General features: G+C 42.6%; 1 protein-coding gene across 1 annotated transcript in view; it reads left to right on the top strand.

Annotated features, from left to right (window-relative positions):
* LOC117096507 (aggrecan core protein-like) overlaps positions 1 to 27,789 on the top strand; it is a 443,073-nt gene that overhangs the window by 14,945 nt on the left and 400,339 nt on the right. The window contains exons 9-14 of the mRNA XM_033233938.1: positions 2,109 to 2,136; positions 2,626 to 2,700; positions 9,050 to 9,114; positions 9,591 to 9,618; positions 10,067 to 10,128; positions 10,547 to 10,574. Coding sequence (XP_033089829.1) covers positions 2,109 to 2,136; positions 2,626 to 2,700; positions 9,050 to 9,114; positions 9,591 to 9,618; positions 10,067 to 10,128; positions 10,547 to 10,574 — 286 coding nt within the window. The remainder of the gene's footprint in view (positions 1 to 2,108; positions 2,137 to 2,625; positions 2,701 to 9,049; positions 9,115 to 9,590; positions 9,619 to 10,066; positions 10,129 to 10,546; positions 10,575 to 27,789) is intronic.

The following is a 27,789-nucleotide window of genomic DNA, read 5'->3' as shown; positions in this document are numbered from 1 at the left end:
CCTCTATGCTTTCCTTCCGGTCCAGTGACCTGATCACTGTTGTTTTTTTTTTTTTTTTCTCTTATTGCAGAGCAATTTGAAAGTCCAGCCTCAACTCTGTACGTATTCTTTTTTTTAACAGCTTTATTTAAACGTAGTTGACGTGCAAAACAATTTACTCATTTAAATTAGGTGATTCAGCATTTGTACTATATTTACACGGTTGTGCAACCATTGTTACAATCTCATCTGAGAATCTCTTTATTCTGCCTCAAAGAAACCCCACTAGTAGTCACTCCTCTGTCTTTCCCAACTCCCACACCCCTGGATCTAGGCAGCCTCGAATCTACTTCCTGTTTCTATAGTACAGTGTCTTTCTATATTAACCGGTTCTTAGGGTGACTATTTCACACTGATGAGGTTGCCCTTGCTAGAAAGCCAAGGATCTTTCATTTCTTTCTGCCCCTCTCCTTTGCCTTTCTTCAACACCAAGGAGAATGGTCCAGCAGCAGCTCAGTCCATGCTTGTCAACCACCCCCCTCCATACACTCCAGCCCCAGTCCACATCCCCCAAGGCTCCTTGTGGGATTCCTCAAAAACACCAATGCATTGACCGTTACTCTGTGTTCTCCTAGGTCCTGTTGAAGATCTGCAGGCTTCTGCACATGACGTTGTGGAGGATATGAAATCAGAACGTGTAAGACTATTTCTTTCTCTGGAAGAGAAATGTTTTTTTTTGTTTTGTGTTTTGTTTTTTCTGGGGCTTCTAGACTATCAAGTGAATATCATTTTTGACTGCCATCATGAATCAGGCCTCAGGTGGTCATGGACTTTAGCGACCAGTCACTGGAGGTTGTGACCCACTAGGCCTCATTGACGATGGCAGTCCAAGGACGACATCACTTACAAACTGTCTGGTAGTGAGTATGTTTCTGAATAGCAAGCTTTTCTCCTTGAAAAATAATTTTGTATTTGTCAGCCAACATGGACGCTTGCTAAATATTCCAAGAAAACCCCACTGCACTTTCCACAAGCATCCTCTATGCTTTCCTTCGGGTCCAGTGACCTGATCACTGTTGTTTTTTTTTTTTTTCTCTTATTGCAGAGCAATTTGAAAGTCCAGCCTCAACTCTGTACGTATTCTTTTTTTTTAACAGCTTTATTTAAACGTAGTTGACGTGCAAAACAATTTACTCATTTAAATTAGGTGATTCAGCGTTTGTACTATATTTACACGGTTGTGCAACCATTGTTACAATCTCATCTGAGAATCTCTTTATTCTGCCTCAAAGAAACCCCACTAGTAGTCACTCCTCTGTCTTTCCCAACTCCCACACCCCTGGATCTAGGCAGCCTCGAATCTACTTCCTGTGTCTACAGTACAGTGTCTTTCTATATTAACCGGTTCTTAGGGTGACTATTTCACATTGATGAGGTTGCCCTTGCTAGAAAGCCAAGGATCTTTCATTTCTTTCTGCCCCTCTCCTTTGCCTTTCTTCAACACCAAGGAGATGGTCCAGCAGCAGCTCAGTCCATGCTTGTCAACCACCCCCCTCCATACACTCCAGCCCCAGTCCACATATCCCCCAAGGCTCCTTGTGGGATTCCTCAAAAACACCAATGCACTGACCGTTACTCTGTGTTCTCCTAGGTCCTGTTGAAGATCTGCAGGCTTCTGCACATGACGTTGTGGAGGATATGAAATCAGAACGTGTAAGACTATTTCTTTCTCTGGAAGAGAAATGTTTTTTTTTGTTTTGTGTTTTGTTTTTTCTGGGGCTTCTAGAATATCAAGTGAATATCATTTTTGACTGCCATCATGGGTCAGGCCTCAGTTGGTCATGGACTCTAGCGAACGGTCACTGGAGGTTATGACCAACTGAGGCGTGATTGACGATGGCAGTCAAAGGACGGCATCACTTACAAACTGTCTGGTAGTGAGTGTATTTCTGAGAAGCAACCTTTTCTCCCTGAAAAATAATTTTGTATTTGCCAGCCAACATGGACACTTGCTAAATATTCCCAAAAAAAAACCCACTGCATTTTCCACAAGCATCCTCTATGCTTTCTTTCGGGGCCAGTTACCTGATCACTCTTTTGTGTTGTTTTTTTTTCTTCTCTTATTGTAGAGAAAGTCCAACGCCCAGTCTCACCTCTGTAAGTATTCTTTTTTTTTTTAACAGCTTTCTTTAAACGTAGTTGACGTGCAAAACATTGTACCCATTTAAAGTAGGTGATTCAGCGTTGTTAGATCTACTAACATTCCCACATCTCAGAATAGGGAACTGAGGCACAGAGGGGTTCATTTCACTGTCCCAGGTATGTGCAGATTCTAAGTAGGATTTGATCCCAGGCCATTCTTGGTGACTTGGATCTGCTGCTTTTCTATATTGTCTCATCTAAATAAAGGTATCTACCTGCACAAACAGTCCATTTTAAGTGCAATGAACCTTGCAAAATCCTCCTAGAACCCAAATCTAATTCAGGTAGAGTTGAAAAGCAGACGGTAAAAACTGGGATCAAAAGTTTCATCTGGGAATAAGTTTTCACTAATTTCTCTGCTGTCCTCTGCCAGCAACATGTCAAGCACTGTCTTTATTATAATACATTTCCAAGAATCTATAAGAAGTCTGCTCTACCTTGCAGGTTTGCCTATCTGTCCCAAGGGCTGGACAAGAAAACTACGTAAATGGAGCACACTTTGTTGTGCAGACAATAAAGGTAGTGTGGAAATTAAATCATTAAGTTCACTTAAGCAAATAATTGCAGTGTATTCATTCAGTGCCCCATATTAGAGAAACTCAGTCAATGCTGTGTCATGTTCTTCATTTATGTCATTTGTGCCAATTTATGCATTAAATCAATGGTGGGTGACACAAGTACACAAGTAAAGTAACAATGACAACTTAGAGTTCAGTTCTTGTTTTTAGTATTTTATTTTTTTGTGAAAAGGTCTCCTTTGTCGCCCAGGAGTGCACTGGTGCGATCACAGCTCACTGCGATCTTGACCTCCCCAGGTTCAGGTGATCCTTCCACCTCAGCCTCCCAGGTAGCTGGCCATAAGTCACATGCCACTATATCAAGTTTATCATTATTATTATTATCTTTGTAGGGAAGGGATTTCACCATTCTGCCCAGGCTGGATTCACTTTTGATAGTAAAGGACATCTCAGATGTTTAGACATTTGCTTTCAGTTTGGTCAATTATGAATACAGCTATTACAAACCTTCCTGTGTCTTGTTTGGAAACATAAGTTTTAAAATGTAACTGAGGAAATACTTCAGGTTATGATGACTTGCTTGTATGGTAACACTACATTTTTCTTTGTAAGAATTTTGGTAGAATTTACCAGTGAAATCATCTGAATATAGTGTTTTAGTTGTTTGAAAAGATATTAATCATTGATTCCATATCTAAAATTCTAAAATAAATGTAGGCCTATTCAGATGATCTGTTTCTCCTGAGAAGACTTTTGTTCTTCTAACATAGATTTTATAAATTCGCTCATTTCATCGACTGTATCCAATTGTGAGCACAGATGTGTTCAGAATATTCCTTTATTATTTACTATTTTTTGATTCGACTCCTCTTAAACTAATATTATGAGTATACTGTGACTTCTTTCTTTACTTTGTGGGTAGCCAAGGTAGAGGTTTATCAATGTTACCGATCTTTTCAAAGAACCGGCTTTCGGTTTTGTTGATATTTTCTGGATTTCCTGTTTTCTATTGCATTGTACTCTGCAATCATTATTGATTTATCATCTGTTCTATGTTACACTGCTGTTTTTCTCTCATTGCCCAAGGTGAAGCTGAGATTATGAATTAAGATTTTTCTCATTATTGTCACAGCATCCTGAATGTAACTCATTGAATGTAGTCTCATTAAAATGCACACTGAATAATTCAAATGATAAAGATGTATGCTTTACTCCAACTTGAAAAATACAACAGGGTAGATGATAAACGTAGTGGCAGGGTATGTAGATCCACAGAAGTTAAAGGATCTTGTAACATTTCATAAAACTGGGGATTTGCCTGGACCTTCAAATGGGGAGGAGGTGTGATGAGATGCTGTCGCTGAAGCATACAGTGCCTTTCTGTATTAAACTGTTCTTAAGGTGACTATTTCACATTGATGAGGTTGCCCTAGCTAGAAAGCCAAGGCTCTTTCAATTCTTTCTGGCCCTCTCCTTTGCCTGCCTTCGACGCCAAGGAGAATGGTCCAGCAGCATCTCAGCCCATGCTTGTCAAGCGCCCACTTCCGTACACTCCATACACCCCAAGGTTCCTTGTGGGATTCCTCAGCAACACCAATGCACTGACCGTCACTCTGTGTTCTCCTAGATTCTGATGAAGATCTGCAGGCGTCTGAACATAGCAGTATGGAGGACAATTTGGAAGCAGATCTTGTAAGACGTATTTCTTTCTCTGGAAGAGAAACTTGTTTTGTTTTTTTGTGGGGCTTCTAGACTATGAAGTGAATATCATTTTTGACTGCCATCATGAATCAGGCCTCAGGTGGTCATGGACTTTAGTGACCAGTCACTGGAGGTTATGACCCACTGAGGCCTCATTGACGATGGCAGTCCAAGGACGACATCACTTACAAACTGTCTGGTAGTGAGTATGTTTCTGAATAGCAAGCTTTTCTCCTTGAAAAATAATTTTGTATTTGTCAGCCAACATGGTCACTTACTAAATACTCCCAAAAAAATCCCACGGCATTTTCCACAAGCATCCTCTATGCTTTATTTGGCGGCCAGTGACTTGATCACTGCTTGACGTCCGGTTTTTTATTTCACGAAGTCAGTAAAAGGCCTTTACCAACAGAACCCAGCATCATCTGATCCTCATGGTGTTTCTTTTTCTTTTCTCTTTTTGCAGGAGTTATTTAGAGCTGACTATGACGGCCGTAAGTAATTATAAAAAAAAAAAAAAAAAGCTAGCTTTGTTTAGCTGTAGTTGACATGCAAAACAATTCACCCATTTAAAGTAGGTGATTCAGCGTTTTTACTATATTTACACGATTTTACAACCATTGTTACAATCTCATCTGAGAACCTCTTTATTACCCCTGAAAGAAACCCCACTAGTAGTCACTCCTCTGTCTTTCCCAACTCTTAAGATGACTTTCACATTGATGAGGTTGCCCTAGCTAGTAAGCCAAGGATCTTTCATTTCTTTCTGCCCCTCTCCTTTGCCTTCCTTCAACACCAAGGAGAATGGTCCAGCAGCAGCTCAGTCCATGCTTGTCAACCACCCCCCTCCATACACTCCAGCCCTGGTCCACAGCCCCCAGTGCTCCCTGTGGGATTCCTCAGCAACACCAATGTACTGACCGTCACTCTATGTTCTCCTAGGTCTTGTTGAAGATCTGCAGGTGTCTGCACATGCCAGCATGGTGGATATGAAATCAATGCTTGTACGACTTTATTTCTTTCTCTGGAAGAGAAATTTTTGTTTTGTTTTGTGTTTTGTTTTTTCTGGGGCTTCTACACTATCAAGTGAATATCATTTTTGACTGCCATCATGGATCAGGCTTCAGTTGGTCATGGACTCTAGCGACCGGTCACTAGAGGTTATGACCAACTGAGGCCTGATTGACGATGGCAGTCAAAGGACGGCATCAGTTACAAACTGTTTGGTAGTGAGTGTATTTCTCAGTAGCAACTTTTCTCCCTGAAAAATAATTTTGTATTTGTCAGCCAACATGGACACTTGCTAAATATTCCAAAAAAAAACCCCACTGTACTGTCCACAAGCATCCTCTATGCTTTCTTTCGGGGCCAGTACCTGATCACTGTTGTTTGTCTTTTTTTCTCTTACTGCAGACCAAATTGGAAGCCCAGTCTAAACTCTGTACGTATTCTTCGTTTTTTTTAACAGCTTTCTTTAAACGTAGTTGACGTGCAAAACAATTTACTCATTTAAATTAGGTGATTCAGCGTTTCTACTGTGTTTACACAGTTGTGCAACCATTGTTACAATCTCATCTGAGAACCTCTTTATTCTGCCTCAGAGAAACCCCACTAGTAGTCACTCCTCTGTCTTTCCCAACTCCCACACCCCTGGATCTAGGCAGCCTCGAATCTACTTCCTGTGTCTACCGTACAGTGTCTTTCTATATTAACCGGTTCTTAGGGTGACTATTTCACATTGATGAGGTTGCCCTAGCTAGAAAGCCAAGGATCTTTCATTTCTTTCTGCCCCTCTCCTTTGCCTTCCTTCAACACCAAGGAGAATGGTCCAGCAACAGCTCAGTCCATGCTTGTCAACCACCCCCCTCCATACACTCCAGCCCTGATCGACAGCCCTCAAGGCTCCTTGTGGGATTCCTCAGCAACACCAATGCACTGACCGTCACTCTATGTTCTCCTAGGTCGTGTTGAACGTCCGCAGGTGTCTGCACGTCCCCGCGTGTTGGATACAAGCGCAGAACGTGTAAGACTATTTCTTTCTCTGGAAGAGAAATGTTTTTTTGTTTTATGTTTTGTTTTTTCTGGGGCTTCTAGACTATCAAGTGAATATCATTTTTGACTGCCATCATGGGTCAGGCCTCAGTTGGTCATGGACTCTAGCGACCGGTCACTACAGGTTATGACCAACTGAGGCCTGATTGACGATGGCAGTCAAAGGACGGCATCACTTACAAACTGTCTGGTAGTTAGTATGTCTCTCAATAGCAAGCTTTTCTCCCTGAAAAATAATTTTCTATTTGTCAGCCAACATGGACACTTGCTAAATATTCCAAAAAAAACCCCACTGCACTGTCCACAAGCATCCTCTATACTTTCTTTCGGGGCCAGTAACCTGATCACTGTTTTGGTTTTTTTTTTTTTCTCTTATTGCAGAGAAAGCGGATCATCGAGTCTGGCCTCTGTACGTATTCTTTTTTCTTTAACAGCTTTATTTCAACGTAGTTGACGTGCAAAACAATGTACCCATTTAAAGTAGGTGATTCAGCGTTGTTAGATCTACTAACATTCCCACATCTCAGAATAGGGAACTGAGGCACAGAGGGTTCATTTCACTGTCCCAGGTATGTGCAGATTCTAAGTAGGATTTGATCCCAGGCCATTCTTGGTGACTTGGATCTGCTGCTTTTCTATATTGTCTCATCTAAATAAAGGTATCTGCCTGCACAGACAGTCCGTTTTAAGTGCAATGAACCTTGCAAAATCCTCCTAGAACCCAAATCTAATTCAGGTAGAATTGAAAAGCAGACGGTAAAAACTGGGATCAAAAGTTTCATCTGGGAATAAGATTTTACTAACTCTTCTGCTGTCCTCTGCCAGCAACATGTCAAGCACTCTCTTTATTATAATACATTTCCAAGAATCTATAAGAGGTCTGCTCTACCTTGCAGGTGTGCCTGTGGGTTTAAAGCCCTGGACAAAAAAAATATTGAAATCCAAGAAAATGTGGCCTGAAGACAATAAAGGTAGTGTGGAAATTAAATCATCAAGTTCACTTAAGCAAATAATTGCAGTGTATTCATTCAGTGCCCCATATTAGAGAAACTCAGTCAATGCTGTGTCATGTTCTTCATTTATGTCATTTGTGCCAATTTACGCATTAAATCAATGGTGGGTGACACAAGTACACAAGTAAAGTGACAATGACAACTTAGAGTTCAGTTCTTGTTTTTAGTATCTTATTTTTTCGTGAAAAGGTCTCCTTTGTCGCCCAGGAGTGCACTGGTGCGATCACAGCTCACTGCGATCTTGACCTCCCCAGGTTCAGGTGATCCTTCCACCTCAGCCTCCCAGGTAGCTGGCCATAAGGCACATGCCACTATATCAAGTTTATTATTATTATTATTATCTTTGTAGAGAAGGGATTTCACCATTCTGCCCAGGCTGGATTCACTTTTGATAGTAAAGGACATCTCAGATGTTTAGACATTTGCTTGCAGTTTGGTCAATTATGAATACAGCTATTACAAACCTTCCTGTGTCTTGTTTGGAAACATAAGTTTTAAAATGTAACTGAGGAAATACTTCAGCTTATGATGACTTGCTTGTATGGTAAGACTATATTTTTCTTTGTAAGAATTTTGGTAGAATTTACCAGTGAAATCATCTGAATATAGTGTTTTAGTTGTTTGAAAAGATATTAATCATTGATTCCATATCTAAAATTCTAAAATAAATGTAGGCCTATTCAGATGATCTGTTTTGCCTGAGAAGACTTTTGGTCTTCTAACATAGATTTTATAAATTTGCTCATTTCATCGACTGTATCCAATTGTGAGCACAGATGTGTTCAGAATATTCCTTTATTATTTACTATTTTTTGATTCGACTCCTCTTAAACTAATATTATGAGTATACTGTGACTTCTTTCTTTCCTTTGTGGGTAGCCAAGGTAGAGGTTTATCAATGTTACCGATCTTTTCAAAGAACCGGCTTTCGGTTTTGTTGATATTTTCTGGATTTCCTGTTTTCTATTCCATTGTACTCTGCAATCATTATTGATTTATCATCTGTTCTATGTTACACTGCTGTTTTTCTCTCATTGCCCAAGGTGAAGCTGAGATTATGAATTAAGATTTTTCTCATTATTGTCACAGCATCCTGAATGTAACTCATTGAATGTAGTCTCATTAAAATGCACACTGAATAATTCAAATGATAAAGATGTATGCTTTACTCCAACTTGAAAAATACAACAGGGTAGATGATAAACGTAGTGGCAGGGTATGTAGATCCACAGAAGTTAAAGGATCTTGTAACATTTCATAAAACTGGGGATTTGCCTGGACCTTCAAATGGGGAGGAGGTGTGATGAGATGCTGTCGCTGAAGCATACAGTGCCTTTCTGTATTAAACTGTTCTTAAGGTGACTATTTCACATTGATGAGGTTGCCCTAGCTAGAAAGCCAAGGCTCTTTCAATTCTTTCTGGCCCTCTCCTTTGCCTGCCTTCGACGCCAAGGAGAATGGTCCAGCAGCATCTCAGCCCATGCTTGTCAAGCGCCCACTTCCGTACACTCCATACACCCCAAGGTTCCTTGTGGGATTCCTCAGCAACACCAATGCACTGACCGTCACTCTGTGTTCTCCTAGATGCTGATGAAGATCTGCAGGCGCCTGCACATGGCGGTGTGGAGGACAATATGGGATCAGAACTTGTAAGACGTATTTCTTTCTCTGGAAGAGAAACTTGTTTTGGTTTTTTCTGGGGCTTCTAGACTATTAAGTGAATATCATTTTTGACTGCCATCATGAATCAGGTCTCAGGTGGTCATGGACTTTAGTGACCAGTCACTGGAGGTTATGACCCACTGAGGCCTCATTGACGATGGCAGTCCAAGGACGACATCACTTACAAAACTGTCTGGTAGTGAGTATGTTTCTCAATAGCAAGCTTTTCTCCTTGAAAAATAATTTTGTATTTGTCAGCCAACATGGTCACTTACTAAATACTCCCAAAAAAATCCCACGGCATTTTCCACAAGCATCCTCTATGCTTTATTTGGCGGCCAGTGACTTGATCACTGCTTGACGTCCGGTTTTTTATTTCACGAAGTCAGTAAAAGGCCTTTACCAACAGAACCCAGCATCATCTGATCCTCATGGTGTTTCTTTTTCTTTTCTCTTTTTGCAGGAGTTATTTAGAGCTGACTATGACCACCGTACGTATTTACTGAAAAAAAAGAAAAAAAAGCTTTGTTTAGCTGTAGTTGACATGCAAAACAATTCACCCATTTAAAGTAGGTGATTCAGCGTTTTTACTATATTTACACGGTTGTGCAACCATTGTTACAATCTCATCTGAGAACCTCTTTATTACCCCTCAAAGAAACCCCACTAGTAGTCACTCCTCTGTCTTTCCCAACTCTTAAGATGACTATTTCACATTGATGAGGTTGCCCTAGCTAGAAAGCCAAAGATCTTTCATTTTTTTCTGCCCCTCTCCTTTGCCTTCCTTCAACACCAAGGAGAATGGTCCAGCAGCAGCTCAGTCCATGCTTGTCAACCACCCCCCTCCATACACTCCAGCCCCGGTCCACATCCCCCAAGGCTCCTTGTGGTATTCCTCAGCAACACCAATGCACCGACCGTCACTCTATGTTCTCCTAGGTCCTGTTGAAGATCTGCAGGCGTCTGCACATGGCGGCATGGAGAATATGCAATCAGAACGTGTAACAGTTTATTTCTTTCTCTGGAAGAGAAATGTTTTTTTTGTTTTGTGTTTTGTTTTTTCTGGGGCTTCTACACTATCAAGTGAATATCATTTTTGACTGCCATCATGGACCAGGCTTCAGTTGGTCATGGACTCTAGCGACTGGTCACTAGAGGTTATGACCAACTGAGGTCTCATTGACCATGGTAGTCAAAGGACGGCATCACTTAAAAACTGTTTGGTAGTGAGTGTATTTCTCAGTAGCAACTTTTCTCCGTGAAAAATAATTTTGTATTTGTCAGCCAACATGGACACTTGCTAAATATTCCAGAAAAAAAACACCCCCACTGCACTGTCCACAAGCATCCTCTGTGCTTTCTTTCAGGGCCAGTAACCTGATCACTGTTTTTTTTTTTTTTTTTTTTCTCTTATTGCAGAGCAATTCGAAAGCCCAGCGTCAACTCTGTACGTATTCTGGTTTTTTTTTTTAACAGCTTTATTTAAACGTAGTTGACGTGCAAAACAATTTACTCATTTAAATTAGGTGATTCAGCGTTTCTACTATATTTACACGGTTTTGCAACCATTGTTACAATCTCATCTGAGAACCTCTTTATTCTCCCTCAAAGAAGCCCCACTAGTAGTCACTCCTCTGTCTTTCCCAAGTCCCACACCCCTGGATCTAGGCAGCCTCGAATCTACTTCCTGTTTCTATAGTACAGTGTCTTTCTATATTAACCGGTTCTTAGGGTGACTATTTCACATTGATGAGGTTGCCCTTGCTAGAAAGCCAAGGATCTTTCATTTCTTTCTGCCCCTCTCCTTTGCCTTCCTTCAACACCAAGGAGAATGGTCCAGCAGCAGCTGAGTCCATGTTAGTCAACGGCCCACCTCCATGCACTCCAGCCCCAGTCCACATCCCCCAAGGCTCCTTGTGGGATTCCTCAGCAGCACCAATGCACTGACTGTCACTCTATCTTCTCCTAGATTTGGTCGAAGATCTCTGTGAGTGTCCATCTGGTAGTTTTGAAGATCACATGACACCGGAGATGGTAAGATGCATTTCTTTGTCTGAAGAAATGTTTTTCCTGGTTCCTCTTGCCTGATTAATGCAATGAAGATACAAAAATCTGACCAAGTACATTATGGAAGACAATTGCAATTTTTTGTTGGCTGGAATATCAAGGGAATACCATATTTGATGGCTGTCGTCCATCAGGTCTTAGTTGATCAAGGACTCTAGTGACTGGTCACCGGAGTTTATGACCAACTGAGTCCGGTTGGATGATGGTGGTCAAAAATGAGGGCATCACTTAGAAACTATCCTGTAGTGAGCATATTTCTCAGTAGCAACTTTTTCTTCTTGAAAAATATTTTGTATTTGCCAGCCAACATGGACTTGCTAAATATTCCATGAAAACCCATTGCCTCTTTCACAAGCATTGTCTATGCTTCATTCACGGGGCCCGTGACTTGATCACTGTTTGACATGTTGTTTTCTAATGTCACCAAGTGAATAAAAGATTTGTACTGGCTGGGCGTGGTGGCTCACGCCTGTAATCCCAGCACTTTGGGAGGCCGAGGCAGGCGGATCACGAGGTCAGGAGATTGAGACCATCCTGGCTAACACGGTGAAACCCCGTCTCTACTAAAAATACAAAAAATTAGCTAGGCGTGGTGGCGGGCACCTGTAATCCTAGCTACTCGGGAGGCTGAGGCAGGAGAATGGCGTGAACCCGGGACGTGGAGCTTGCAGTGAGCCAAGAGCATGCCACTGCACTCCACCCTGGGCGACAGAGCAAGACTCCGTCAAAAAAAAAAAGAGGTCTGTGCCAACAGGACTCCATGTGATCTGATCCTCATAGTGTTTTCCTTTCTCCTATTGCAGGCAAGAGGGGACGCGAAGCTTACCTCTGTAAGTGTGTGTGTGTGTGTGTGTGTGTGTGTGTGTATTTTGTTTGTTTGAGACGAAGCCTTGTTCTTGTCCCCTAGGCTGGGCTGAGATGGTAGAAGCTCGGCTGAAGGCATCCCCCACCTACCAGGTTCCAGGAGTTCTCTGGCTTCCGCGTCCCAAGTAGCTGGGATCAGGGACGCCTGCCACCACGCCCAGCTGCCATCATTTTATGAATGCATATTTCCATCTGGGTGAAAAAATATATCACAAACCCCTTTCTCTTCCTACTGAGCACCTGTGAACAGTGACCTGCAGTTTGTGGCTGCAGCCAGTCCTCATGGAGCCTGGTGTTCTTACATTTCATTCTGAGGCTCACATTCTCAGTCACCCTTCAGGAGAACACCTGCCCCATCCTGGGTCATTACAGAGTGTGCCCATCCATCTGCTGCATCTGAGGAGCTGGGTCCAGCTTCTACGGTGAATCCATATATTTCTGTGTTTCCTGGATAAGGAAGAGGAAAGGAGCTGAGCTAGGGGAGGAAGAAGAGGTAATATTAACTGACTCCTTAGTTTGTACCAGGCACTGTACTAGTTACATATCCTTTTATCTCATGTAATTCTTACCAAACAGTAAGGGGGTTGGGAGTGATAGGGACAATACTGTTACCTCCATTTTAGGGTGAGAAAATGAAGGCTCAGAAAGGCTAAATAACTTGCCCAAGGTCACTCAGTTGCTAAGAGCCAGGATATGAAACAGAAGCTTTACATTACATGGGTTCAAATTTCTTTTCAATTTCCCTGCTCCATTCTGAATACGTATTGGCATTTACCCTTGGGCTATGTAGGACAAGTGCTTTGTCACAAAACACCTATTGTGAACTCTTTCTGCCCTAGTATGATTCATGCATTTTATCTTCTTTAAACTAAAAACCTTTAAGAGGCCGGGCGCGGTGGCTCAAGCCTGTAATCCCAGCACTTTGGGAGGCCGAGACGGGCGGATCACGAGGTCAGGAGATCGAGACCATCCTGGCTAACACGGCGAAACCCCGTCTCTACTAAAAATACAAAAACTAGCCGGGCGAGGTGGCAGGCGCCTGTAGTCCCAGCTACTCGGGAGGCTGAGGCAGGAGAATGGCGTAAACCCGGGAAGCGGAGCTTGCAGTGAGCTGAGATCTGGCCACTGCACTCCAGTCCCGGCGACAGAGCGAGACTCCGCCTCAAAAAAAAAAAACCTTTAAGAGTCAGGAACGGGCCATACTGGCTCTCAACTTAAACCTCAGCCACTTTGACCCTAAAATTCAGACTTGTGTAGACATCTCTAGAAGACTTGGTGGACTAATCTTTAAGAGTTCGTTTGCATGAGGGAGGAAGAGGAGCCCAAATTTGGACGAAGTCCGTTTCTTAGAGTTCCTCCAGCCCAGTCTGAGTGGCAGAAATCAGGAACTGAAAATAAATCTGAAAGTTGTTTGAAATCATGGTAAGACATGGGGAACATAATATACTGGGAGCTTGTGTTATAAATGAGGCTATTTTTGTATTTTTAGTATTTTGTATTTTTAGTAGAGACGGGGTTTCACCATGTTGGCCAGGCTGGTCTCGAACTCCTGATCTCAAGTGATCCCCCCCACCTCAGCCTCCAAAAGTGCTGGGATTACAGGCGTGAGCTACCGCGCCCAGCCCACTGTAAGTCTGTATATATATAAGAGAAATATAATACATATGGCTGGGCACGGTGGCTCAGGCCTGTAATCCCAGCACTTTGGGCGGCCGAGGCGGGTGGATCACGAGATCAGGAGATTGAGACCATCCTAGCTAACACAGTGAAACTCCGTCTCTACTAAAAATACAAAAAATTAGCCGGGCGTGATGGCGGGCGCCTGTGGTCCCAGGTACTCCGGAGGAGAAAGGTGTGAACCCAGGAGGTAGAGCTTGCCGTGAGCCAAGGTCGTACCACTGCACTCCAGCCTGGGTGACAGAGCGAGACTCTGTCTCAAAAAATATACATATATATAAATATATAATATATTATATAACATTATATATGCTATATAATATATTGTATATATACTATATAATATATATATAATATATATGATATTACATATAATACAAATATATAATATATATGATATTATATGTAACATAATCACATTTCTGGGCCGGAAATGTGTTTCAACTAGACGTAGCCCCCCAGTTCTTGGCCAGGGCAGTGACAGCGCTCCCGAGTAGCAGGGGAGGTGAGGAGAGACATGAGATCCAGCAGAGGGTGAGCTCGGCAAAGGGGTGGGGACTGACCCTAGAGTCCAGGTCATCCTCGCACCTCTTCTGTGGAATCCGCAACACCTCAGTTTCCACTTACTTTGGAGATGGTTTAACATCATCAGTATCACACTCGGGGTCTTCCCGCAGATGGAAGAGGAACCCTGGCCATGGGTGTTTATTGCCAGGGCAGCGACTGTCTCTTCCTCGTTTGTCCTTATCCCAGAGTTCAGTCCTGGGGTAGACATGTTAGGCCCAATGGATGTTTTAATGAACACACCCCTAGGATGAGTTCTAGGTCGCACCCAGGCTGGGATCTAGTGCAGGTGTGGAAGGGTTTTCTTCTCAGCCTGTTGAGCCCCACACTCATCCTGGAGCCTGCTCAGCTTCTGCGTCAGGGTCCCTGGAGATGAGGGTGAGCTCCTGAGGACAGCGAGATGCCCCTACCCCGCTGCTTCTGCTGCTCTGATCTTGTCTAAACAGGGCGTGCAGAGCCATGCTGGTCCGCTGGGTGCAAGAGCGCCCCCTGCTGGAATCCCTCTGGACCTGGATATTGTCCTCATGATCATCTCCCCAGCCCCACAGAGTGACTGACCCTTGTGCAGATGCCCAGGAAGTAACCTTAAATGTAGGCTAGAATCAGAGCAGCAAATGATTCTGCAAAAAAAAAAACTCCAGGATAAGGGAGTCATGTCTTCCTCATTTCTGGATCTCTGGAGCTGTCCCGTCTAGTGTGGTTCTCAGTCATATATGTGCCTCTTCATGGTTAAATTAAATATATACAATTTAAAATTCAGAACCTCATCACAACAGCCACCATGCAATGGCCCAGCAGCCACATGTTTATACAGCTCGAGTTTTCCTTCTTTCTACCCTTTGATGAGAACATGATCTTCAGGCTGGTGCTGGTTTACCGGAAATTCTAGGGGTGGTACATGTGCTAAAAGACTTTTAGTTTTGAGGGAAAGGAAAGTGAAAGATGAAATCAAGTATATAATTTTTAAGAAATGGACCTTTTGTTTTAAATGTGGGGACATCAGCAGTGAACTTTATAGTCCTTGGTGCCTTCTTACCGAGAAGTTTCCTTTAGCATCTATTTTTATTAGTTTTTAAGACCAAAGAACTCCAAACACCATTTTATATTTGACAATGCTTCCTGTATGTTTATGCCAGATAAGCTAGATTTCACATTTATATTAGTGTTATTAATGTTCAACTTAGTTTGAAGAAAACTTTGTAAACATATTTATTCAATTTTTAATATCTGACTATAACATAAGATTTTTATAGACTTTTTTAACCTTTTATAACTTTTGTCAAACAGCAGGCTAGTGCTTTCAGAAAACCCCGTTGTATTTTTATTTTAATGTCCAGTTCACAGAGAAACTGGATGATACCCTTTAACTGTAGCCAATATGTTTCCACACAGAATTTTCTTTATAATTAACGTTTCAAAACTTGCTTAAACCTTCAAAACAATTTTTTAACCTTTTAATGTAAGTAAAAATAAACATTCTTATGCCTCCTTATAATCCTTTTACCAAAGGCATATTTTACTTTCCTTATACACCTTGCACATAAACTGTTTCTTCAATAGTTTTACATTCAGGAGGAGTAATTAATTTAAATTATACAACATTTCTTGCATAAATTTTTCTAACACTTTTTTTATGACTTTCACAGACAATTCTTCGACATGCCTCAACTTTCTGACTTATTGCAAACATCCCTTTCTTTCAACAACTAGTTAATTTATTTCAGGTCAAGAATTTTCCATATAACATTCCTTTTTATATAAATTCTGCCCCCCTTCCTTTTTTTTTTTTTTTATTGTTGTTTTCAGAGATGATAACTATTCTTTTCCAAAGCAAACTTCCTTCATATCTGTGGACTAGACTGTCTAAGGCCACAGATCAGAAGTTACTATAATACATGTTACATTGTTAACTTTTAGCAAACTTTACTTTTGTGGAAAACTTTGTAAGTGTGGGATTTCAGTTATCCTTTGTATTAACAAGACTTTGTTTAGTCCAAATTAACTTAGAATTAGTATAGATGGCTTTTTTCCCCCCTGGTTCTGTAAGTACCTTAAGGCTTGGCTAAGTGCAAACAGCTCGCATATTTGAGCAGACCAATTATTAGGCAATTTTCCTAACTCTGCTTCTACAAGAGTTTCCCTCAGTTACAGAATACCCATTGTGGTTTTTCCTCAGTCACCTGGGAGAAACTATCTATCATCCTGTCCTGAAGGGAGTTCCTCCTAGGTCTAGTCGGACCTTTGTATGGCAATTAAGATTTAAATCCCCCGTTAGGAAATCTGCTGGGTTAAGAGCATTTTCAGGGGTTTATGTTAAATCATCTTTTTCTAACAGAATAGCCCCATACTTTAAGATTTTTGAGTTAGTAAGCTACCTTGTTTCTTTTTTTTTTTTTTCTTTTTTTACTTAGGATACTTCTTAACTGGTGAAGTGTGCTCACAATTAGGTTTCTTCTAAATTTATTTTTCTGCTTTCTTCTGTTAGCAAAGCAGTTGCCGCTACAGACTGAATGCATTTGAACCATCTGCGGGACACTGGGTTCCAGGAACTCACACCAAATCAGACTCAAAACCAAAACCAAAGTGCCGATAAAGGCACGCCATGGGTGATCAGGCCACACGTCAACCGAAATGGAGTGGGCAAGTTCCCAAGACTGGTCCTGTCAAGCAATTCAAACCAAGTCAAAATCAAAACCCAAATCAGGCCGGGCGTGGTGGCTCAAGCCTGTAATCCCAGCACTTTGGGAGGCCGAGACGGGCGGATCACGAGGTCAGGAGATCGAGACCATCCTGGCTAACACAGTGAAACCCCGTCTCTACTAAAAAAGTACCAAAAAAACTAGCCGGGCGTGGTAGCGGGCGCCTGTAGTCCCAGCTACTCGGGAGGCTGAGGCAGGAGAATGGCGTAAACCCGGGAGGTGGAGCTTGCAGTGAGCTGAGATGCCGCCACTGCACTCCAGCCTGGGCGACAGAGCGAGACTCCGTCTCAAAAAAAAAAAAAGACTTATACCCATTTCTTTTTAAAAATCAGTTAACAGCCGGGCACGGTGGCTCAAGCCTGTAATCCCAGCACTTTGGGAGGCCGAGACGGGTGGATCACGAGGTCAGGAGATCGAGACCATCCTGGCTAACCCGGAGAAACCCCGACTCTACTAAAAAAACAGAAAAAACTAGCCGGGCGAAGTGGCGGGCGCCTGTAGTCCCAGCTGCTCGGGAGGCTGAGGCAGGAGAATGGTGTGAATCCAGGAGGTGGAGCTTGCAGTGAGCTGACATCTGGTCACTGCACTCCAGCCTGGGCGACAGAGCGAGACTCCATCTCAATAATAAACAAAAACAAAAACCCAAAAATGCTGATAAAGGCATGCTATGGGTGATCAGGCCACGCTTCCACTCAAATGGAGTGGGCAAGTTCCCAAGACTGGTCCTACTCTACTCCAGATATCTGGACTCCAAGAGCCAGTTCCTTCCTGGTGTTCAGTGTGTTGATTCTCCACAGCTGCCTGCAGTGCACTGCTCTGATGAGGCATTCCACCAGGGCAAATGCCTGCCCAGGAGCATGCTCAGGATCCGCGTAGCTCAAGCTGGCCGGAGTCCCCTGCAGGGATGCTCCACAGGGCAGGCCTAAGCCACCTAAGGGGCTGCCTCGCTTCCCGGTCAGGGAACCAAGAAATGTAACAGGATGAGCCACAGACAAAAGTCCTCAGACACTAGGTTAAAGAAGGAAGAGGCTTTATTCAGCCAGGAGGTCAGCAGACTTGCATCTCAAGAACAGAACTGAGCTCTCCAAAGGCTTCATTTGGCCAGGAGCGTCGATGGACTTGCGTCTCAAGAACAGAAGCGAGCTCCCTGAAGAAAGAGTTCCTGGCCCTTTTAAGGGCTTACAATTGTAAGGCGTCCACGTGACAGGGTCGTGGTAGGCTGAGCAAGCATGGGGTAGTGACCAGGTGGATACGTGATCTACAGATAGCACAAGTGATTAGGGCGGGGGTTAATCTTGGCCCACAGGCCTGGCCAATAGCCCCGATCAGTCTGTTATTTTTCAGTTTTTACTTCCTCCTTTTCTTTGGAGAGAGGAGACATTAAGAGGAATGGCCTCTGTCCTCATTCTGGGCCATCTTTCTCCTGCTTCATGCCTGAATTTGCCCATTAACCCCGAGTGGACCCGTTCCTTGAAGTGAGAAGTGGCATTTGCTTCTCACATTTTTGCTTATAATTTGCTTATAATTGCTTATAATTTGCTTATAATTGACAACCTACCAGCATCAGAATGTGGCTCCCTGGGCTTTGGGCAGCATTTCCTTGGTAGATGCCTTTTCTGGGTTCCTAGCTGGGTTCTGGGACCGTGGTGGGGAGGTGTCCTGACTTTTGGATAATTCAGACATGGCTGTAGGAGACAATTTCAGACAGGCACACGACACTTTTATCCCTGAGCAGAGTTGGAATGAATAGGTAAGAGTCACAAAGATTGCCAAGGAAGGTCAATCATTTTTACTAGGTTTCTCTTTATCACATCAAGTATGTCTTAGAAAAGGTAAGACAGACTTATGTTAAAGGAAAGCTGGACACTGTGAGACTCGTGAAAAATATTCTTGGAACTTGGTGATCCCAGGGCTGTTTCATTCAAATGTTCATTGATTTGTTCATGCCTGCATGCTTTAGTATTTTATCAGAGAGGTCATCCTCTAGGCAGCTGCTTACCTTCTGTAGGATGATGTGAGCTTGTGTTTCCTGCAAGTCCAGTCTTTTGGGATGAGGACCCTTTCTCCTTGCATCTTTCTTGAGAAGTAATCTTGTAACTATATAGCTTTTCAATTCAGTTTCCAGTATTTGTCTGGCTTTAATTGTAGACATTATAATGATATTGTGAAGCAGGAAAATCAATGTATAATTTAGATGTCATGAGGGTTGCTTATAATTTATTATAAGCTTTGTCATCTTCAGTTCAGTCTAGAACAGCTGCAGAGAGGGCTGCTTTTTTATTTTTTAACTGATGAAAGAATGTTTTGACTTTCATATTTTGTAGAATCAAGAACAAACTTAAATCCACAAGTAATAGTTGTGATGTTACTTAATACCATTATTGTTCATTTAAACCTCCTTTCTCTTGGACTCCCCTTTACCAGAATGCTTATAGGAAAAAATGCTGTAAGTTTTTGAGTTTCTTTTTTGTGTTTTCCTCATCAGGAATCCCCTCCAAAGAGAGGCAATTTAAGAAAGAAGGAACAGCTGGGTGCTGCAGTGGCTCACTCCTGTAATATCAGCACTTTGGGAGGCGAAGGCAGGAGGATTGTTTGAGGCCAGGAGTTCAAGACCAGCTGGGTCAACATAGTGAGACCTTGTCTTTACAAAAAAGTTAAAAAAAAATTAACTAGGTGTGATGGCTTAAGCTTAAGCCTGTAGTCCCAGCTGTTCGGGAGGCTGAAGCAGGAGAATTGCTTGACCCCAGGAGTTCAAAGCTGCAGTAAGCAGTGGTTACGCTGCTGCACTTACTGTCACTTGGGTGACAGAGTGAGACCCTGTGAAAATAAAAAGGAAGAAAGAAGATTCTCCTAGTATGGTCCTCAACGCTAGAAACACTTGTCTTGCCTTCCACACTGAGACATTGTTCAGCTAGGTGGAAAGGGCTTGTAGATTTCTGGTGACAGAAATCTGTCCACTCACCACATGAGGGTTGCCTTTAAGCACGGACGTGGCTTAAACTGCATTTGACCTGGTGCTGCGGATTCAAGCCAGTAGGTGACTCATTATTTCAGATGTTTGGTTTGTGCTGTTATAGTTGAAGCAATCTGTAAGGAAAATAGAAAAGCCTGTTGTAAAAATATAGTCTGTCTCCAGGAAGGAGAATCCCCGCGTCCTGACTGGAGGCGGGATGTCTGCATATGGCTTGTCTAACTTGTTATTTTACCTTAGTTCCTGGTTTGAAGGAGTCCTGAAAACTGTTCCTCGTGCATGTTTAGATGGCATTGCTGATTATTTTTACATTCTTGAGTGTGAGTTCGAAACACACTGGGTACAAAGTTTGCTATCTGGTCCCTGAGAGATAGCTAGATAGCTAGGCCAGCCAGGCTGGTCCCCAGACTCTCCTCTAAGGGCAAGGAAAGAACACAGTGCTAGCACCCACTCAGAAGGCTGGCCACATCAGATGGTTTCTCTCTGAAGTGGAGATGTGACATGCAATTTATATGCTTGCTTTGGTCGTTGGCGGCTATGTGCGTTCTCTATGTGATTTAGTAATTAGGGACTGTTTGGCTTTCTAGAATCAAACAAAGACTATTATAAAATGTCAAATTTTTTTGTCTTCAACTTTTGCACTGTGTTTTTAAGTAAAACATTCTGCTAACTTGTAAGTTTGTCCCTTCTCTCTTTCTTGTGTCTTGGTTCTTATCCCAGGGGAACACTTAGGAAAAATTATAGAATCCCTACCCAAACAGTGTGGTGAAGGAACTGTTCATGATTTGTAGGGCTCTGGCTATGAACTGACTGCTGCGTGCCAGTTTAAGCTTATAGCCACTATTACTTTATTACAGGATTTTGATTAATTTGTTAGATGGTGGCTGTGTGTGAGCTGCTTGTTTTTAGCGCTTTCACCTGGGTGAATAATAGGTTCTATCTATTATGTGTGTGCTAGGAACTTGATTTAACCCTTATAGATACATTAGCATATATTACAGATGCAGTGAATAGCTCGTAGTTAATTAATGTGTCCAAGGCCACACAGTTAGCTGACATCCTGCCCAAGTTGAGTCAGAGGATGTCTATACAAAGCCATGCTGCCTCTCCCGCTAAAAATAGGGGAGCAGAGTTAACATGCTACATAGGGCCGAATGTCTTTAAGCCTCTCTTCTTCTAGTGTTACAAAAATAGCCATTGTAAGCAGGACTGCATAAAGTCTAAGAGCCAGGATAACTGTCTGGCCCCCATACTTAACTAGCTCTGAAACCTTGGGCAAGCTCCTTAACCTTTTTCTACCTTACTTCCTCTGTCAGTGGATAAAACAGTACCTGGGCTTGTGAGGTTTAAGTGAGTTCCTATCTACGAGTTACTGGAAGAGTGGTTCATAATAAGTACTACGCAAGAGTTTGCTATTTTTGTGTGTGTTACCTTGAAGACGAATAGGAATGAGATATCCTCTCCATCCCCCCTCCTTCTTGCCTCATCAAGCAGGGTGCCCTGGGTCAGCTTGTGGATAGGTTTCAGAGTAGGGAAGGACTGGGGACAGTCATGCCCTCTGGTTTGTGAGTGAGGCCTTCATAGACGATTGGTCCCGCCTTGCTCCTCTAGGCTGTGTATGGAGCTCTTGGGTTCTTCCACACACACTTGGTCCTTCCAGTCTCTGGTCTGGTTACTTCTCAGGTTGCCTCTTCTCCCAAAGAGTGTGTGTCCTTGACCACTACCAGATGTATTATAAGTACGTCATTGCCTATTCAAATATTGATTTAGTACACTCACCTGTTACCCATATGTTTCAACTAGTGTGGTCACAATGGTATATCATAAACCAGGACCTTCTGGAGACAGGGACCAGGTCTGTGAGGATCTTATGGAGCATTTTTAAAAAGAGCTTTCTGTCATGAAAATGATACTGTTTTTGGAGTGTGAAGGGAGAGGTGCCCGGGAGAGACAGCTGGGGCCTTTGAGCCCCAGGCTGTCTTCCTCAGTCGTAAAACAAGAGGTGGAAAGATGTTACCAGGGATCTCAGGACCTTCCATTCTTGACTTTAGCTCTTCTTTTCCTCAACTCCAGGAGCCTACATGTCGTACTTCAGGGCTGTGAAATCTTTCTCCTGATTCCCACGAGGATGAGAAGTGAATCAGGCGTCCCTGATGCAGATACTGTGCCTACTCCCCGGGAAAAGCACTCACTGTGGGCAGCAGCTGGCGTGTCCTTTCGTGCCCTGTGAACGAATGTCAGCACCCGGTAATGTCCCAGAACTGCCGTGTAGTGACTGCTTCCAAGCAGACACTAGGGACGGAGATTCTGCGAGAGTTGCCACAACCAGGCATGGGAACACCTGTTGGCTTTTGTTTTTAATTGTGATAAAATAGGCTTCACATAAAATGTACATTTTAAACATACAATTCAGTAGTAGTGAATGTTTTCACACTGTTGTGCAACCATCACCACCATCTCCAGAACTCTTCTATCTTGCAAAACTGAAACTCTGTACCCAAGAAACAATAACTCCCCATTCTGAATCATTTTTAAAATGACCCTTGTGCAGATGTCCAGGAAGTAACCTTAAATGTAGGCTAGAATCAGAGCAGCAAATGATTCTGCAAAAAAAAAAAAAAAAACTCCAGGATAAGGGAGTCATGTCTTCCTCATTTCTGGATCTCTGGAGCTATCCTGTCTAGTGTGGTTCTCAGTCATATATGTGCCTCTTCATGGTTAAATAAATTTAATATATACAATTAAAAATTCAGAACCTCATCACAACAGCCACCATGCAATGGTGCAGTGGCCCAGCAGCCACATGTTTATACAGCTCGAGTTTTCCTTCTTTCTACCCTTTGATGAGAACATGATCTTCAGGCTGGCGCTGGTTTACCGGAAATTCTAGGGGTGGTACATGTGCTAAAAGACTTTTAATTTTGAGGGAAAGGAAAGTGAAAGATGAAATTAAGTATATAATTTTTAAGAAATGGACCTTTTGTTTTAAATGTGGGGACATCAGCAGTGAACTTTATAGTCCTTGGTGCCTTCTTACCTGTCCGGAGCCATGAGGCCCGGAGTTAGCTGACCTCTGTTGCTTGATCTCCGCAAAGCGGAGACAAAATGGCACATTTCCGGGTTCTTCATTATAAACTGTTCCCGCGCGTGCCTAAACCTTTCCCGCGCGTGCCTAAACCTTTCCCGTGCACGCCCATACCTTTCCCGCGCGTGCCCAAATCTTTCCCGCGCGTGCAAACATTTTTCCCGCCCAGGAAGATATGCAGCCTACAGCGCAGGCGCGACCCTGCGCCCGGAAAATTACAAACCCATAGCGCATGCGCAATTGTAATTTGAGAAGACCCCCCCCCCCCCACCCCGTCACTGCCCTGGCCCAACCTCTTCCTCTGCCAGCCTATATAAGGCCTGACCCTGCATTCAATAAACGAGACTTGATCAGGCTATTTGTCTTGTCTCCATTTCTCGTGTTTTCTTGTCTCCTCCATTCCCACTCCCCCTTCCAGGGCCCATTCGACTGTCCTGCGGGTCAGGACACTAATGTGTGCTTTTCACTCACCTTCCCACAATGATGATACGGTTTGGCTGTGTGTGTCCCCACCCAAAATCTTATCTTGAATTGTAATTCCCATAATCTCCACATGTCAAGGGTTGGACCAGGTGGACGTAATTGGATCACAGGGGCGGTTTGCCCCATGCTGTTCTAGTGATAGTGAGTCTCATGAGATCTGATGATTTTAAGTATCTGGCACTTCCTCTGCTTGCACTCAATCCATCCTGCTGCCCTGTCAAGAAGGTGCCTGCTTCTCCTTTGCCTTCCACCATGATTGTAAGTTTCCTGAGGCCTCCCCAGCCATGAAGAACTCTGAGTCAATTAAACCTGTTTCCTTTATAAATTACCCAGTCTTGGGCATTTCTTCCTAGCAGTGTGAGAACGGACTAATACAGATGACTTTTTACATTACTCTAATACAATGATCAAAACCACGAGATTGACCTTGGTATAATAATCAAGTATAAAACCTTATTGCGATTTCACCAGTTTTCATATGCTTTTGTATATTTCTTTTGTTTTCTTGTTGTTGTTGTTGTTGTTAAGTATTCTATGAAAATGCATCAGAGTATACATGCATGTAACCACAACCAAAATTAAGATAAAAGCCTGATTCTTCATCTCAGAGAAACTCCCTCATGCTACCCCTTTGTAGTCTCACCTCTCCATCCCTAATTCCTGTCAATCCTTGATCTGTTTTCCATCACTAAATTTGATCATTTACTTAGGTTTACATAAATGCAATAATAGAATATATAGTCTTTTGAGGTTATGACTCACCAAATAGAAAATATCAATTAAAAGCTAGCAATTTTCAAAATTTTTATTTTAATTTCCGGGGTACATGTGCAGGATATGCAGGTTTGCTACATAGGTAAACGTGTGCCATGGTGATTTGCTGCACCTATCAACCCATCAGCTAGTTATTAAGCCCAGCACACATTAGCTATTTTTCTTGTTGTTCTCCCTCCTCCAACTCTCCTCATTGTTGTTCCCCTCCTTGTATCCATGTGTTCTCATTGTTCAGTTCCCACTTATAAGTGCGAACATGTGGTGTTTGCTTTTCTGTTCCTGCACTAGTTTGCTGAGGATAATGGCTTCCATCTCTATCCATGCACCTGCAAAGTACATGATCTCATTCCTTTTTATGGCTGCATAGTATTCCATGGTGTATAGGTATCACATTTTCTTTCTTTTTTTTTTTTTTTTTTTTGAGATGAAGTCTCGCTCTTGTCCCCCAGGCTGGAATGGCATAATCTCAGCTCACTGCAACCTCCGCCTCCCGGGTTCAAGAGATTCTCCTGCCTCAGCCTCCCGAGTAGCTAGGATTAAAGGTGCCTGCCACCATGCCCAGCTAATTTTTTAGTAGAGACGTGATTTCACCATGTTAGCCAGGCTGGTCTCGAGCTCCTGACCTCAGGTAATCCACCCGTCTCGGCCTCCCAAAGTACTGGGATTACAGGCGTGAGCCACCGTGCCCGGCCTGCCACATTTTCTTTATCCAGGCTATCACTGATGAGCATTTGGGTTGATTCTATGTCTTTGTTATTGTGAATAGTGCGCAGTGAACATACTCATGCATGTGTCTTTATTAAAAAATGATTTATATTCCTTTGGTTATATACCCAGCAATGGGATTGCTGGGTCAAAGGGATTTCTTTGACAAATCTCCATACTGTTTTCCATAATGAGCCACAATGATGGCTGAACAAATTTACATTCCCACCAACAGTGTAAAAGCGTTCCTATTTCTCCGCAGCCTCATCAAAGCTAGCAATTATTTTTACAAGGACAGAATAAAGAAAAGTAATTTAAAAATGGTTTTCCTCTGAACAGAACCTCAAACATCTGTGGAACATCATCAAGCACACTAATATATGCACGAGGGGAATCCTAGAAAGAGAAGAGAAGGAAAAGGGGTACAAAGCACATGAAGAGAGAATGGACAAAATGTTCCAGATTTGATGAACAACATTAACTTACAGTGCCAAGAAACTCAATGAATTCCAAGATAGATGTCAGAAATTCTATCTCCCAATATCTCACTCTATGACTCTAGGACATTTATTTCATCGTTTTCTTTCAGAAAGGGATATGTGGTCTGATTTCTCAGTAAGTCCATCACTTGCTACTTATTCAAGGCATGACAATCCTGAAGGGTTTTTTTTAATTACACCTTCCTTATTATTACCTATCCCAGTCCTTGTTCTCTTACCCCTCACTGTCTTCCCCACTATCCTAGAAACAGGAACGTTGTTCTTTAAGTTTGTTTCGGGACAGGAATGATGTGGATCTTTAAAAGAACTGAATATGAGAAAGAACTAGAGATGAAATATTTAAAGAAAAATAAGAGTTCATATTGCTTTCTGTGGTTTACGGTACTTGAGTAAGTTTTTCTTTTTCCTGAGGACTGAGCAAGACATGCCTCCTGAATGGTCAGAAGAGGTAATTTATGCATCATATTTAGGGAGTTTTAACTCTGGACTTGAGTCACTGGCTTGTTCAGAGTTCACTAGAGATTCAATTATGTTCCCATTGAGACACACTCTTACCTGACCACTTGTGCTTAGGAAGAGAAGGGAACCTTTTTCTTAATCCTAGTTGCTCATTGTCTCAGGGACACCTGGGGATTGGATATATAGGAGAAGGCAGTCCCACTGGAGTGCTAGGGAGGGCTGGGCTGAAGAAAGCTGGGTCCTCCTCACTTGCTCCTATGCATTCCATTTGATCTAGCAACTACATGATGAGAAAAATGTATTCTCTCAAATGGAACACATCCCTCTGTTGTCTCTAGAGGGTGCTCAGAAACCACTGGTCCAGACACAAGCAGCTTCAATACCTAAAGTGAAGAACACTGAAGATCCCAGGAAGGAATAGTGCAAAGAAGGAGAAGAGAGAGTTATGAAAGAACAGAATACAGAGCAAAATCTCCCTACCTTTGGGGAAAGAATCAGCCATCCTGGATTCTCTGGCTTGGGCCACAGTATTGCAACCAGTATTTGGCCTTCATCTTCCAATATCTTTGGGGACAGAATTTATCTGTGAATTTCACAGCATCAGGCGCCAGTGGGGTAGCAGTATATGAGAATGAAGTAAAGCAAATAGAACTTCCATTAAATGTGCATGCATTTTGTGTGTCACTCTGTTCAAAGTGCTTTACCACACGTTATATCTTGTCCCATAGCAATGCAATAGAATAAATTAAGTTTGACTACATACATCTTAGAGATGTGAAAGTTGAGTTGCACAGAAGGGGAGCACCCTGCCCACAAAGAATGCAACTTTTTGGTATTAGAACAGATTTCAAATCCATGATATCTTCAATACACCACCCAGTCTTTTTTTTTTTTAGACTCTGGGGAGGTTCACAATTTAATTAAGCAAATATTGATTTACATACACAAAGCAAAATAGCAATGCATGATAAAAATTTTTAAATGCAACCTATAAAGGTTTATAAAATCAAAGAATTTCAGGGCTGTGACCTCAGTGGCCATTTAGTCCAAAACACAAATCAGCGAGTAAGTCTTCATCACATGTTAGAAGTGGCCTGTCCAGCTTTGGTTTGAATGTCTTCAATCACACAGAAACTCCTACTTCAGAAATATATCTTTCCACTGATAAACTGCTCTGTTAGAAAGGTTTTCCTCATCTAACCCTAAGTGTGTTCCCTGGAACTTCCAGCCATGTCCTAAAGCCATCCTTTGCAGCCACATAGTACAAGACCATTCTTCATTTTATATAACAGCTCTTCATATGTTGTGTGCCCATTAAGCAAACCCCACCCCTAGGATTTCTCATCTCAAGGTTATAGAAATAATCCAAATTCCGGCTGGGCGCTGTGACTCATGCCTGTAATCCCAACACTTTGAGAGGCTGAGCCGGGTGGATCACCTGAAGTCAGGAATTCGAGACCAGCTTTGCCAACACGGTGAAACCCCGTCTCTACAAAAAATACAAAAATTTGCTGAGCATGGTGGCAGGCACCTGTGGTCCTAGCTGCTTGGGAGGCTGAGGCATGAGAATAGCTTGAACCCAGGAAGCGGAAGTTACAGCAAGTCAAGATTGCACCACTGCACTCCAGCCTGGGTGATAAAATAAAATAAAAATGTATTTTAAAAAAGAAACAGGCCTGGCACAGTGACTCATGCCTATAATCCCAGTACTTTGGAAGACCAAGGCGGGTGGATCACGATGTCGGGAGATCGAGATCATCTTGGCCAACATGGTGAAACTCCATCTCTACTAAAAACGCAAAAATTAGCTGGAC

The sequence above is a fragment of the Trachypithecus francoisi genome, unplaced genomic scaffold (genome assembly GCF_009764315.1).
Source record: "Trachypithecus francoisi isolate TF-2019V2 unplaced genomic scaffold, Tfra_2.0 Lachesis_group14, whole genome shotgun sequence".
Lineage (NCBI taxonomy): Eukaryota > Metazoa > Chordata > Mammalia > Primates > Cercopithecidae > Trachypithecus > Trachypithecus francoisi.
The sequence above is the reverse complement of the archived record's forward strand: the minus strand, read 5'-3'. Positions and strand labels throughout refer to the sequence as shown.